The sequence below is a fragment of the Rhinoraja longicauda genome, chromosome 5 (genome assembly GCF_053455715.1).
Source record: "Rhinoraja longicauda isolate Sanriku21f chromosome 5, sRhiLon1.1, whole genome shotgun sequence".
In the NCBI taxonomy this organism is placed as follows: Eukaryota; Metazoa; Chordata; class Chondrichthyes; order Rajiformes; family Arhynchobatidae; genus Rhinoraja; species Rhinoraja longicauda.
Window position 1 is genome coordinate 37622930 of NC_135957.1, and position 13588 is coordinate 37636517.

At 38.8% G+C, this 13588-nt stretch overlaps 1 protein-coding gene across 2 annotated transcripts in view; it reads right to left on the minus strand.

Annotated features, from left to right (window-relative positions):
* mfsd2b (MFSD2 lysolipid transporter B, sphingolipid) overlaps nucleotides 1–13588 on the minus strand; it is a 105546-nt gene that overhangs the window by 60874 nt on the left and 31084 nt on the right. The window contains exons 1-2 of one of the 2 annotated variants that reach the window (XM_078399303.1): nucleotides 6241–6580; nucleotides 1063–1188 (exon numbers count right to left, since the gene is read on the minus strand). In XM_078399303.1, the coding sequence (XP_078255429.1) occupies nucleotides 1063–1188; nucleotides 6241–6330 (216 nt within the window). In that variant the 5' untranslated portion in view covers nucleotides 6331–6580. Of the gene's footprint in view, nucleotides 1–1062; nucleotides 1189–6240; nucleotides 6581–13588 lie in introns of those variants that run through there. The other variant, XM_078399304.1, reaches the window with a different exon arrangement.

Below are 13588 nucleotides of genomic sequence, written 5' to 3' on the forward strand. Positions count from 1 at the left end.
GGTCAAATTTTTTATTTGATAATTTTGGCACCTAAACACAGCTTCCAGCACATAGAGAGAACACTGGGAATTTGGTTACATGCCCGATAAATGAACAAACCCTGTCCACAAGTCTGCCTCTGTGAGGAAAAGGGAAACATCTTCTTATTCACCCCTTCTTCATTGCCATGCACCTCCATGCATTCATACGAGTAGATGGATTAGGAAAATGACTTGTTGTAATATAGTGCAGGAACTTGTAAAAAAGATGGTTGAAGAGAAAGTACAGGCACAAATATAAGAGCGGAACCTTTACTGCGGTGGACAGAATATATATATTTTTACCAAATTGCTTCTCAGTGTCTCATTTCAAGACCTTACCTAATATGCCCCATATGAATAATATCCTGTCCCAGTGATTTGATACTATTATTTGTAACTTCTGTATCTCCTATGAATCCACAAACTTCAAGGTGTTTTTGAATCAAGGTTTTTTTAATCATTCACTCTGGTGGAGTAACTATATCAACTTGTTTGTGCTATAGATATAATGCTGCACTTCTCATATCGGTAAAATGCTTGTTTATTTGTAAACTGTTAGTTTTATTTTTTAATGATAATGGAAGGATCTGTGTTGTTTCATTTTTGTTTCTATTGAGCAGCTGCACTTGTTTCGACTGAATTGGAACGACCCAGTTGTATTGTTATTTGTTTGGCTCAATAAATGTTTTCTTTCCAAAAGGATGACAGTTTATTGGGTTGAATAGTATATGGCTGAGTCTGCAAAGCATGCATTTTCAATCAATTTGTATATCAGAACGAAGGTTTTGTGACCATGTTTGAGTCACAATGCGAACCTTTGTCAATTTATGTCACACTGCGAACCTTTGTCAATTTATGTCACACTGCTGATTTAGAGACATTAGTGAACTCTCTAGTTCAAGTTTTGAACTAAATATAACCCCACTGTGACTGCTGGCAACTTCCATCAGTGACAATCAGTTACTAGTTCGCAAAAGAATAAAATGCATTTATTTCTAATTATTATTTTATGAGGGTCTATCCTTTTCTAAATATACCCACCTGCGCTACATCAAGTAGATAAATTTGCAGGAAGAACCCTATTGCAGTTCCGACCACTTCATATGGAGCACCTCCAATTGCAAAACACAATTTGCAGCATATAGACAATTTTCTTGGAGTTTTGACCTAAAGCAGATAAATGTCATCACTATCAATTAAGGAATGCAGGTAATCATTGCAATTAACACATTTTCAAATCTGAAACAGTTATTACAAAATATAAATAATTAAAAACAGACTTTATATGAAAATAAACTACATTTTGTTTTTTCCCCAATATTATTACACTTCAAACATGCTATAATGTTCTTTGGGACATCCTAAACGGGACAAGGGAAGCGATAATTGTTCTTCTTTCTCTGTGATATTAAATTTGGGAATATCTCCCATCCTAAGCTAAATAAAGTTGATCTCAGCCAGGTAATTATTGGGGGGGGGTCTAATTAATTTAATTTTCCTTCAACTACACAAAGTAGAAAGGCTTGAACACAAAATCAAAACTAGTGCGGGATGAGAATTTTTCAGGCGAGCCACTTAAATGAGGCTTGTTGCCCTCTACGGGAGAAGTAAAGTAGCCACAAGAATTCCTCAAAGAGAAGCAAGGGAGGTATCCTGAATACCCCAAGCAATGTATAACCCGCAATTAACATTACATGAACAAATAATCTGGTCATTTCCCTATTTGTGTTTGTGAGATTATGTACAAATTGGTCACCGGTGTTTCAGTGACTTCAGCTCAAAAGTATTTCATTGGTTGTAAAGTGGTTGCAGATACTATAAATATGTTTTCTTCTCAAATATAGGTTGTGCCTTTAGGATCTTTTTTTTCTTCAAGTGTAAAAATAGGAAAAGAACCACAGCGGAGAAAAAGATGGGTGCTGGAAATATATGCTTCCATTATTCCATTATTGCAAGCTAGTAAAAAATACAATCAAGAAAATGGTACTCCCTTCATCAGTCTGTTGTAAACAAACTGCAAAACAGCACTGCAGCTGAGCTCAGTAATTCAGCTGGCATAAAGCTATTTTGAACAGTCACACCCATGAATAGAAAGCACTAGGAACACAATATTGATAAAAACTAAAGTGTAGAAACAAGGAACTGCTGATACTGGTTTACAAAAAAAGGGCCCAAAATCCTCGAGTAACTCAGCGGGTCAGGCAGCATCTCTGGAAAATATGGATAGGTAACGTTTCGGATCAGAACCCTTCTTCATATTCATCTGAAGAAAGATCATCTATCCATGTTCTCAAGAGATATTATCTGACCCACAGTGTTACTCCAGCATCTGGTATTGGTCAGCGTGTGCACGTGGGGCCGAAGGGCCTGTTTCCACACTGTATGACTCTATATGAGTAATTCCAGTGTTCTCTTGCAATCTAGATTTTCCACAACTGCAATCATTTCCATCTCCCAAGTACAGTAGTTGTCTTCTCTCCCTCTGTTCTCATTCATTTTCGAGCTCCGGCTGCGGCAACATCTGCGCACGCCCCGAATCGCAGGGCTTGGATCGGCCCGCTGCGGACCTTTCACCGTCCGGTGCGGCCTGGAACCGGCTGCGGGATTTTCTCTGCCCGGCGGGGGCTTCAATGTCGGGAGCCCCGACCGCCCCAACGTGACAACTTCAACAGCCTGACCGCGGGAGAAGACGGCTGGGGAAGAGAAAATACATTCTGGCCTTCCATCACAGTGAGGAGATGACTGGAGGAGACTCACTGTGATGGACGTTTCTTTTTTGGTTTTTTTTTGTTGGTTTGTGATTGTGTGATTGTGTGTGTTATTGCTTATTTTTATTGCTCTTATTGTTGGACTGTTGGTAACGGAATTTCATCCAAAAGACTTGTTTTTTTGGATGACAATAAAGGTTATTCTGATTCTGATTCTGATTCTACTTAGAGTCACAGACTTAGTGACACATTCAGCAACTCAGGCAGCCGATCATTCCAACAAACCATCCATTTTTACTCGAAGCCTACTCTGATTATAAGTAGACATAAAGTCATTATTTAAAATACCTTTGATTTGTACCAGCAACTGCAGTTATTTTCCTACACCCATTCCTTCTCTCCTGAGATGCTGCCTGACCTGCTGTTACTCCAGCTTTTTGTGATACATTCGAATTTGTATCAGCTTCTGCAGTTATTTTCCTACACAACTTGCCGCTCCACTGCGATTTCTCCTCAAGGTATGTCTACTTTGAAGAAGTTCTCCTCCTCTCCTCCTCTCTTCGATGAGAGTTTAGCAACATGCTCTCTCACTGCCCCCCCTGTGAGATCAGTCTGAAGAAGGGTCTCAACCCAAAATGTCACCCATTCCTTCTCCCCTGAGATGCTGCCTGACCCGCTGAGTTACTCCAGCTTTTTGTGATACCTTCAATTTAATATATCAGATCATTCCTTTTATCCAATTAAAATTGTAAAATGTTTTTTTCCATTCATTCTGACATATTCTGCAAGTCAGTTTTTACAAAATTTAAAATTTGTGACTCTTACTCATGTTTTTATTGTTTTCCCATGTATTCCTTCAACTCAACCCTCTGATGATCTTTACTATACACTTTAAGTGTTGTTATTCCTTATCTTTTTAACTATGCTTGTTTGTCCATTTCTGCCTTGAATACATTCTATGATTCTGCCTCCAAAGCTCTAGGTAGAGAATGACAAAAAAATTCTCACCATCTCTGCCTTAAATGAATGACATCTTATTCTGAAATTACTGTATGTTTCCTCATTCCAGATACTTTCACTAGGGGGAAATGCTCTCAGCATCCACCTCCTCAATATCCATCACAATCTGACATATTTCAATAGCATCACCTCTCGTAAGCTCCGATGAGAATATGCCTACGTTGCTCATCCTTTCTTCATATGTTAATCCCAGGAGCCAATCCACTGAACCTCCTCTGCACTGCTTCCAATGCAAGTAAATCCAGTAGTAATCTCACTACATCCCTCAAAAGTTGAATCAAAATATTCCTATTTCATGCTCCACATCCACCACAATAAATGCCAACATTTCGCGGACCTTCCAAATTAATGGTTACACCAACGTGACAACGTTTTGTAATTCATACATCAGGATCCTTGACAATCAAATCTTTGCAGCTTAATTTTCTTTCTTATTCCTCCTTACATAATCTCACATTTGTTCTCATTTTACTCATCTACCATTTTTGTTTTGCCTCATTCATTTAAATCTTCTATTTCCCTTTGCAGGCTTTTTGTATTGTCCTCATAATGTGCAAACCCATCTATCTTTGAATCATCAGCAAATTTGGCTGCAACATACTTGGTTACTTAGCCAAGTAATTGACATAGATAGTTGAGGCACCAGCACTAATCACTGTGGCATCCATAAAGTCATGCAGCATGGGACACTTGGCCCAACTTATGCATGCCAACCAAGATGCCCCATGCCAACGAAAATGCCCTGCTCATTGATCACCTCTCACTGCAAGATCCCACTCATTATTGACTGTCAATTAGAAAATTATCCTCCCTTTTGCTTCCTAACCTACCGTCATTGGAATTCCCATTGAAATCGTTGGAGCTCAGATGCTACATATGTTCTGGAGCAGGAAATGAGTCACATTTTCCCAGAGTTGGAGAATCCCCAAAATAATTGGATTGGAGGAGTCCAGTGACCAAGTGCAGTGAGGAATTTAGTGTCTGTCACGAAGCAGGCCTCTGACTTCATGTCCCGCAGTTCATGTCTGGAAGTCTGAGACTCGCTGAAGTTTCAACGACTGAAACTTGACAATTTTTAGGTAGCAAGATGCACCATTTAGGTGCAAACTGAGGCAGATTCAAATTGAATGAACAAGGCCAGTTTCCGCTACGCTTGCCTTTCCAGACTGTGATTTACTGCCTCATGCACATTGACCATGATTAGTTTCTTCAGGCAGCCTTTAGAGAACGAGAGGCAGGTACAGCAAAAGCTTCAGAAGGGGAAATTGTCCGGATGCGTGGCCGCCTAAAGCGGGCAATAGTCCAAACCAGGATGAATGCGGAGACTATTTCCACAGGGGGAAAGGAATCAGGTCATGAGGGTAAACATAAAATGCTGGAGAAACAGGCAGTATCTCTAGAGAGAAGGAATGGGTGACGTTTCGGGTCGAGACAATTCTTCAGGCATAGGTCATGAGGCATTTGAATATAAACTTGAGATTGAGAGTTTTACAACGGAGAAACGGCCTAATTGGGATAACAGATGGAAGAGATTTGATAGCAAACAGGACCAAGTATGACGTGAAATACCTCTCTGAGGTGGAGTAACAGAAATGTTGGATGGGATGGAACGTGTAGGGAATGATTCAGTATTTCCCTGTCAGCTTTCCCCAAGTGAGCAATTATCTCTTCTAACCACAAAGTAACGCATTGAACGTTCGCAAGAGAGTGTAGCTGTTTCTCAGGCCGACTTTCCCCATCCTTGTGTTGCGTGACAATTGGCGTCGCCGGCACTCAAGCTCGGGACACGCGGTGTGTTTACATTTCACGGAGCGCTACAGGTCACATATTGAACCATAATCTACTAGAAGCACTCGAGCACCTCTGCTGGAATCACCGAAACATTCAATTCTGTTTTCTTCGACCTTGAACATCAACTGTTTCTCCTCCCGCAGATGCTGTCTGACCTGCTGAGTGTTTCCAGCAATGTTTTTTTTTTGGTTCTGTTCTCAACATATCCCTTTGAGGAAATATCGTCAACGTCTGGGATAAAAGCTGAATATTTCGTTTCTCTTCATCTCCAACCCCGCTAAAAAAGTGCTGCCCAGTTCTGCTGGAAAGATAACTCATCCCTCTCTTCAATAGTGTCAAATAATTTAAACAGCTGTCCTGCATTTATCAGTTAATATAATTATTCTGCTTCGGTTTTGCCCCAGTGTTTGGCGTTCAGGAAAGCCAACGTTTTGTTCTGTCCGTGGTCGGCCGTTTTCTCAAACAAGTGGAAGCAATGAAACTGATTTCACCATAAATGCAATTTATAAAAATATGTGGTCGTTGTCAAGTTTAATGGAGAATTCATCGTAGCAAACACCAAACCAAGAAACAAAAACCCCCACACAGATAAAGCAGTCAATTACTGAAATGCTTCATGTCAACCCCAGCTGAGATTCAGACTGGATATTTCACTGAAAACTCTACGGGGCAGATTGTTCGGAAAGATAAAAGTATTTACCTTATCCAATTGCGGACTGCCCTCGCAGCTGATATATGTCACTAATGCGCGTTTTGAACGGTCGGACGCTTCTTCCTCTCCGTGAATCATTTCGCTGGCAGTCTATTCGGATGCTGCCCCCCTCTGCACGTTTTTCACCGCTACCCTTCACCCAGCCTAATCGACAGTCTAAAGGCATCCGACAACATCCACATCATGGCAGGTAGACAGACGCGCGCTGTCCACCTTTGAATAAAAACTGTCTGTTACATAGACTGTCCGCCTGTAGTACACAATGATCGGCTGCAATGCACACTCTGCTCCGCTGTTGCATGATTCCTATAACACTCATCGTACCTATTGTCCGTCATTGTGTCTACCTCTTTAACACAAATTGTCCACCTAAACCCCATACTACCGAGAACACATGCTTTCCGCCGTTACACACAATCTCAGTCTATAAATGTCCACCTTTAATACACATTGCCACCTACAATAGATACTGCTCACATATTGTACAGGAATTGTCTCACCATTCTTCCCCAACATATTTCACTAAACTACAATACAATAGCCCCCAGTACATCAGTAATGTATACGCCATATAACACATACCATTTGTCCATACAACACAGTGCCTGTGACATGCACTGTTTGTAACATGTATTATAGTCCTCCTTTTGCACACATTAAACTCACTGATGGGACAACATGGGATATTTTTTTCTGTGCTCTTAAGATTATGGCCCAATTACCCAATGGCTCATCACACTCAGTGGTGAATGGAGAATAGCTCAGCAAAGTTGGTCAGATTCTAGTGGAATGACCCCTTCAAAGAATTCCCCTCAAAGACTCTCTCCATGACACCAATCCATGACTCCATCCCACTACAAATCATCTGTCCTGCTCCATTCTTACCCCCAGAATGATAGGTTGAAAAGACCACATGTCCACTGAAACACAAGGCCTGTTATCGTCTTAAAATATGGTGGAAAGGAAGGTCAGAGACGCATTCACAGCATTACTCAATAGGTGGCAAGAGATGAAATGCCAGAGGACCTCAAAGATCCTATAGTCTTGCTAATATTCAGGAAAGGGGATATCAGATCGCGCCAAGAACAGAGGGAAAGTCATTGTAAAACGTCTCTTCAACGTATTCCTCTCAGGGGCTGAAGAGTTGGTCCCCAAATCACAGCATGGATTCCATCCAGCGAGAAGCACGACTGGCATTATATTCACTGCACAAAAACTCCAAGAGAAATGTAGAGAACTGCATAAGTCATCATGTGCAACTCTTCTGCTCATCACATTGCCCTTTACTCTATTAATTCAGAGGGAATGTGAAATATCATTAATAAATATGATTCCCCTCAGAAATTCATCTCTTTCTTACATCTGCAACGTGATGACATGCAAGTCATGATTTTCACCAATAGTCCCAATCTCCGTGCAGCCAGCCATCATGAAGCTGGCTGTTTTAGAAATGGCCTCATTATCCAGCTGCTGGGTGAAAAACAAGGGTTTGGCTTCCCATTCTGATTAGAGTGATCTGGATAGAAATTAAAGGTGGATCCAATGTGTAGGAAGGAACTGCAGAGCTGGTTTAAACCAAAGAGAGACACAATATGCTGGAGGAACTCAGTGGGACAGGCAGAGTATCTGGAGAGAAGGAATGGGTGACGTTTCGGGTCGAGACCCTTCTTCAGACTGACGATGCCTGTGCAGAGACTTCTCTCCAGAGATGCTGCCTGTCCCGCTGAGTTACTCCAGCATTTTGTGTCTATTAAAGGTTGACTGGCCTTTAATGTTGCTGACTCTTCCCTTTGTCACTGTATTGACTGACACACGAAGAAAGGTGACTTGTCAAGATCCTAAAGAACTACTTATTGCTCAAACAAGAATTGCCATGAACAGAAAAGTTGATGGAAAGAATGATGTACTGTTGATTTTGGCTCCAAAACAAGAGAGCAAGCTTATAGATCGCAAGTCAGAAGAAAAATGAAATTTAATCAATTTTGTCCATGTCATAAAACAACTGGTATTCATGGTGCTTCTTAACATCTCAAATTTTCAAAATCAAAAAGTCTGCATGCTAACGCAGACCAATCTTTTAAAAAAAGGTCCAGTTACCTCAAAAACTCATTAAAAATTAGGAGGTCAGTTAAAAAGAGATCAAGCATTTTTTTTTCATCTGTAGATCTATGGGCATTTTGGATAATTGTCAAAGGAGTGCAACTGATACACACGGTATGAATAAGACCGGAAGACAATTGGAGGAGGTGCACTTTCTACAACATAGGAGGTAATTTGGCCCATCAGATCCATGCTGTCTTTAAGTAGAGCAATCGCATCACCTCCATTCCCACCGCTTATGGTAACCCATATTTTTTCAACTCACACTCCCCTTTGATGTTTCTTTTGCCGTTTATCTGGAGATAATTTATAGTGTACCAGTTAAGCCACCAGTATATTCATGGGATATGGGAGGAAATTGGAGCATCCTGGTAGTGAGGGATGGATGGGGAGGAGGGAGAGGCTGAGGGGAGTGTGAAGAACTTTTGCAATCACAAGTACATACATGTAAATTTCACACTGGCATTTTTGAACAAGATAAAACTGAGACCAAATTAATTGCAGATAGAGTTATCCTGAAGTGTATGATTTGGGATCAACTAATATCACTAAATAATAATAGAAGTTTATCTTTTCACTCTTCAATGAGCTCTGTATTTTATAAATAGTATTGTTAAGTGGTTCACACCATACCAAAAACTTTACTTACTTCTCCACATTTACTTACTTCTCCACAAACAAGTCTAAAAGATAGATTTGGCCTCAGTCACATGCACTAAACACACATCATACTGCTCCGCTTCTGCAATTTGACTTCCTTAACTTCAAAGCATAGCTGGTACAAAATTAAATAGGTAATGTGTAAAACCAAGGTTTACTTTCTTTCTCTAAAGAGTGAGAAAAACTTACATATCATCAAAAATTGAAGGATAACCTCTTCAAATAGTGAAAGAAGAACTACACCTTCTGATATTGCAAATACATTACATAAAATGTCTTCATCCATAACAATAGAATAGTTACCTGCATGCTACCTAATAATGTCATTCAAATCATCATATGGCACCACAATCTCTACCCAGATCTCCAATGGAAGAATCATCAGAGAGTTTTCCACTGGGCAAATTTCCTTCCTGTGGTAGGTAAGATGTTTCTTTAAGGTGATGTTGGAACAGATTTGTTGTGCCTCCTGCATTTTACTCTTCTTAAACCCAATAGACAAATCCCACTTTATATTCTTGAAATATAGATCTCAGACCTTTCACCTATTACAGAAACCCTGAAATTAAATTTAAGCTGCACCAGGAAACAGGAGGATGGGTATTTAAGTAAACAGGACATTAAAATTATTTTTAAAATGCATGGACAGGTCAAAGTTATTTATCAAATTTATAGCAATCCATTCAAACTTCAACCATTCCATTAAAATTAAATGGAAGAAGAGCAAAGCTAAAGGGAAATGTAGCTGCAGGGATAGGGCAGAATGTGAATAGTGACGGTTGTGTTTTGACACCAGTGCAGTGCCATTGTTTGTACACTTCAGAAATCAGTGTAAATATATGACCTGGACTAGAGTGAAGGAACATAAATCAAAAATATGCAATTGACATTAAAACTGACATGGATAACTTTGAAGTGAACTTTAACTTCTGTTAGATAAAGACAAATGAAGGGCCAAATTACTTTTAATGTAGAGATTTGCAGTGATACATATCTTGAGAAGAATCGGACAAAGGAATGTGCATCAAATATTAAAGCTGTAAAAGTAAAGAAGAGGCAGAAAGGCTTACAGAATCTGCCAGAGACAATTCTAAGACAGAAAAAAAATCATTTTTGTATATTGTTATAGAACGTGGCAATATTCAATACACTTATGTTGCCTTGTGACTTACGAATGACAAAAAGTGAGATGGTGCAAGAAGTGTTAATTTAAAAAATATATTTAAAAGGGATGAAAAGTTTTACGTCTAACAGGGGACGTGAAAGGCAGAAGCTCTTTACAAGCATCAAAATTAGTTCAAGTGAGACTAATTGGCAATTTAAAAAACTTTGAAAGGTTTAGATGGGGAAAAGAGAGAGAAATCATTTTAATCATTCAATCATTAATTAGTAACTAGAGGGCATAAACCAAAGAACCAAGAGTACAATTATTTTTATCTTTCACAGAGGGTTGTATGGGTATGGAACCCTTTAATTGAAACAGAAATGGATACATAATACACAAAGATTTTGCAAAGGCAAGTTAATAAAAGTTTGAAAAATAAGCATCTAATGTTATTATATATTATATTTTTTGAGTCTGCCTTAGATTACAAAGAAAATACATTTACATTGCTGCCCAAGATAAGCTGCTACCCCTTCGTTTTCTCATGAGAGGTTAGATGTTATGGGAGTTGCATACTTTGAATGTCTAAGGCAAGGGAATGTTTGGGAAGGGAAGGGAAGCTGAGAAGGGCAGAAAGAATTACAGATTCAGTTACAGACAGTGTTAAAAGAGACAGGATGAAGACCTAGAAACAAAGTTGGATCAAAGCTTCATATGTTGAATACAAAAAAACAACTATTTAATAAAATGCTAATGTTGTAGTTAGAATGACTGCAATAGAGATCAATTGATTTTTGGGTATTGAAATCAAGGGAAATGTGGTTAGTACAGGAAAGTGTTGCTGATGTTAAAAACACATCAGCTGTAATGTTACTGATTGATAGAGCATGCATTAGGAGCCGGGTGACCTAATATGGCTCTTATTTCTCGTGTTCCTTCACTTCCCTAGGAAAGTTCACTGAAACAACTGTTAAGATGCAGATTGGATGGAAGTTCTATAAGTATCCTGTCAAACATGATGGCGATGAGATGTAAGTGCCATTTACTTCTGTTTCATCTTGGGTGACAGAGAGAACTCGAAGGAAGATGACATCTTTTTTTTGAAAGGTTTGGGGTATTTATATCTTTGAATGGGATTCATATATTTAACATTTAATTAATAGACAATTAAAAACAATTCAAGTAGTCTTAATTTACAAAACTGCTTAAAGCTGCTTAAAAAAAACATAAAAATAAAGTTGAATTAAAAAGAACTGGCAAGTGTAAAAAATGAATGAATGAATTAAAATGAAGGTAGTCGCTATATGCACCCTACTAAGCTGGCATGGATCTGAGGGGCTGGATAGGTGGTGAATTTTACCCCTCACTTGTGTACATCACTATTCTTTTCAATGCTCTTTTCAATGCAGAAGCAGAGAAGTCAGAGATGGACTGACCTGGGAGAATGCTGCCAGTGTTTTTTTTAATACAACTGCTCATCAGAACCAAGCATAATTTGAACCCTTAGCCTTCATCATCTTTGTTTATTCAGTTTAAGAGTAGAAATATCCTGAACCCTGAAAAAACTTTAAACACTATAAATATTGTATACAAAAATAACATTGAAAATTTAAATGTACAGCAAAACAATGAATTTGTTTATCTGTGACATAGCACACAAAGAAAAGGCACAACCAAGTTTTGCCAGAACGTAACACATGGATTCGGGCAAAAGCATTTCATACAGTCAAACAAATTAATATGAGTGCTGCCCAAATATCTTCCAGCGTAATTGGATTTGAAGCAGTTGGGGACAATTCCTTTTGGACTTCAAGTTAATTTTAGAATTTTAGAATTTTGAAGCAAAAAATCAGCTAGTTTCAAATCATGGGCACAAGAGGGGTAAAAACTTAGGAAATAGCTCCTCCAACTGTTCATTTAGAGTACTGTGTTATACTTGATACACTGGTGTGAGTAAAGAATCAGTTATTTCATCATTCCCCACCCAAGCATGAATATCTCGCAAGTAAGAAAGTAGCTTTTATTTCTGTTTCAGTTTAATTTGGATCACATTCATTCCGTTCATTGAATACACCAAAACATTACAGATAATAATCAGTATACGACCAATATTGCTCAATCAACAACAATGGATGTGAATCTCTCTCATCCCATTACTTCACAATTTTTTCTTTCCTTTCTCTTGAGCTCACAACTGGGATATACAACTGTCCAATATGTGGTTGGATAAGATTATAGACCTTTGTAAACTTCTAATAAAATAATTTGTACATGGAGTGGGTATCCAATGAACGGTGCTCATTCATTTTCCTTTTCACCTTCTTGCCAAATCTCTTAGTGTTTTCAACTGAGAAAGAAAGCTAATTACAATTAAAATTATTGATACTTCTTCTTGGAATAATCTTCTTCAGGAACTTATTCTCATATCCTTTAGATGGAAGTATGTGTGAGAGAGAGAAACAGATATAGAGACGGACAGAGACAGACAGACAGAGTGAGAGAGACAAGGAGAGACAGGGATAGACAGACAGAGAGAGTGAGAGAGAGACAGAGAGAGACAAAGAGAGAGAGAGAGAGAGAGAGAGAGAGACAGAGAATCAGCTCCAGAAGTCTGACTGACTTGCACATCATATTTGTTTGAATCCACTCCACATGTATTTGTTGGACTTCAAGCACACAAATCAGATTTGGAGTGCACCACATGGTATATTCCTAAAAATATTTTAGCATGCAGATTGCAATAATTCTGTTGATATTCCTTTGTGTTTATAAATAAATTAGTGTTTTAGCATGCTGAGTTTGCAAGCATGTCCCGGTCAAAATCAGCATCTTAGCCTTATTTGTTTTATGTGCAAGGTTGTGCCAATTTTACAGAGGTAACGAATCGAGCAGGTATTCTTGCCTCTGACCGTTGGACAGTCTTGTGGGAATTCTTGGTTTTGGTGATGGATTAATCATAGTTCTAGAGCTATAGAGTCTGGAAGCAGGCCCTTCGGCCCAACTCATCCATGCCGACCAAGTTGCTTACCAAAGCTAGTCCCACTTGCCTGCGCCTTGCTCAAATGCTTCCAAACTTTGGTATCCATGCACGTGTCTAAATTTATTTAAAATGGTATAATTATACAGACCTCCATCACTTCCTCTTTATACCTAAAATAGGTGGGATCGTAGAATTGAAGGTGAAGAGACCAACTCTGTTCTGCGAATCTTGCATTTGAGGTTCTTGTTATTTATGTAAATATCGGGAATGGTGTTAGGAAGTCGCACAACCCTGATTTAATAGTTAAAATGAGACAAAGCATGGAACAATTTTGAATGCCCTGAGGAATATGTTGTATTTTTAACAAGATAAATTCTCAAACCAGAAAATGATAGTTAAACACACAAATTTTCTGATTTAAAGATGAGTTTGATTCTTTTTTATTCAATGTGTCATTTGTTATTTGAAGTTGGAGGAAAAAATGAGTGCTA